The following is a 1,801-nucleotide window of genomic DNA, read 5'->3' as shown; positions in this document are numbered from 1 at the left end:
GCATCATATAACACACGCTGGCCTCTGAGCACTCAGCCTGGTGACGTCTGTGGACACCAGGTTCTGGCCTGCCCAGGTCAGGAGGACTGGGCTGTGGACAGCACGCGAGTGCTCAGAGCCATCCACAGCAACAGCAGCGAGCTGGGCTGGCAGCCATGGAAATGGACACTTGGTTCCCTCGGCGACGTCTGAGAGCCTGCGTGTGCTTGTCCCTGCGGCTCTCCCGCCCCGGCTGCAGAGACAGCCCTACAGCTGCTCACGAAGGGCAGTCGGGCCGGGTGGAGGGTCTCAGGAGGCCACAGGCCTGCTCTGCCACGTCCCACCAGGGTTCTGCCGTCTTCACCTCGGGGCACCCGGGGGTGCAGGCGGGTCATCCTGAAGAGTGCAGAGAGGGAGCCCGGGGAGGTGGTCCTTGGTCAGGTGGCCAGTGCAGCTGCCAAGGAGGGGGTTCCTCTGAAACACCCTGGGTGTGCGTGGGTTGGTGAAGTCCCCCGGGGAGGGCACTGGGGAACGAGTACCCCCCAGCACCCGTGGTGACGGCACCAGCCCCTTGTGACACGCCCTGCTCCTTTCTCGTCCTAGGACACCATCACGTGGACATGGCAAGGACCCGGAGCGTAAGTGAGACGCTGCGTCTTCTGTCTGGCCTGTGTTCTGTGTGGGCACGGCAGGACTGAGCGGGTGGCCCGCTGCTGCTGGATGGTGCTGGGTCCGGCCCCCTGGAAACCAGCGTGGCTCGCTCTGCCTGCTGGTCCTGGGAATCCTCGCCTTGCTCATCAGCAGGGATGTGCCGAGGAGCTTCCGTGCCCGCCCCCACATCAGCTCAGTGGCCTCGAGGCTGACCTAGGTTCAGGGAGCCCAGGTGACCCCTCGGCAGTTCACCGCTCAGGTGAGGGCCAGCCCTCGAGGCTGGCGTCCCTGTTCCCAGGACAGGCTGAGGGTCAGTCATGCAGTGAGACACACCTGCGGGGGTGAGACACCAGCCACCTGGGGAGAAGCACGGGGGTGGGCAGGGCAGGGGCAGGGCTGCCGAGCAAGCTCACACCTAAGGGAGGGTGGGAACGGAGGTCCGGGAAGGAGCACGCTGGACACGCAGCAGCCAGAGCCACCCGGGGTCTTCGGCAGGGCTCGCTGGGGAGTATGGGGCCGGGCATTGGCCCTGCTGAGGCCAGGCACACAGGGCTGGCCGGAGACACTAGTAACAGGGGACCTTGGAGGAGATGGGTCCTGGTGTCCTGGGCTTGACCCCAGGTGGCGGGTAGAATCGGCTTCTCTGCAAGAGCTGGGACGGCACCGCCTTCTGGGGAGCAGGCGGGGTGGAGGGGGCAGAGGGCTCCACTTCGACTCCTGCGAGCCAGGGAGCAGCAGCGCTGGTCTGAGGCCAGGAGCCAACGTGAGGGCAGGGCTTAGCGCCAGAGGAACAGGCGCCTGTAGACAGGTTCCCGACCTGGAGGGAGGTCTGGGCTGCAGGGCAGTCCTGCGGGCGTGCAAGGAGAGTGAAGTGGCCGTGCATCACCCGACGCACTCCAGCGTCTGTGGTCGGCTGACGGTGCAGCCCTCCGAGGGAGCGCTCAGTACTCAGCAGTGCCCTCCAGGAGGGAGCTGGGGTCGAGGCTCTGCTGCAGGGTCAGACACGATTCCCCAGAAGTGGAGCGTGACAGCTAACAGTGTTGTTCGTGTGTCGCTCCCAGGCTGCAGACCCTGTGGCTCACGCTGTGTCAGCTGCACAACAGAGTGGAGATCGAGGTTTGTACGGCAGGGCCCCGGGGCAGGCGGGGAGCCCGGGGGGGGCCTGCGTGGC

The 1,801-nt window shown here is 66.5% G+C and overlaps 1 protein-coding gene across 1 annotated transcript in view; it reads left to right on the top strand.

The window, feature by feature from the left end:
* LPCAT1 (lysophosphatidylcholine acyltransferase 1) overlaps positions 1–1,801 on the top strand; it is a gene marked incomplete at its 5' end in the record, with an annotated part of 37,633 nt that overhangs the window by 23,662 nt on the left and 12,170 nt on the right. The window contains 2 exon segments of the mRNA XM_006140132.2: positions 583–617; positions 1,692–1,746. Coding sequence (XP_006140194.2) covers positions 583–617; positions 1,692–1,746 — 90 coding nt within the window.

This window comes from Tupaia chinensis, unplaced genomic scaffold, assembly GCF_000334495.1.
Source record: "Tupaia chinensis unplaced genomic scaffold, TupChi_1.0 Scaffold000020_1, whole genome shotgun sequence".
Classification (NCBI taxonomy): Eukaryota; Metazoa; Chordata; class Mammalia; order Scandentia; family Tupaiidae; genus Tupaia; species Tupaia belangeri.
The sequence above is the reverse complement of the archived record's forward strand: the minus strand, read 5'-3'. Positions and strand labels throughout refer to the sequence as shown.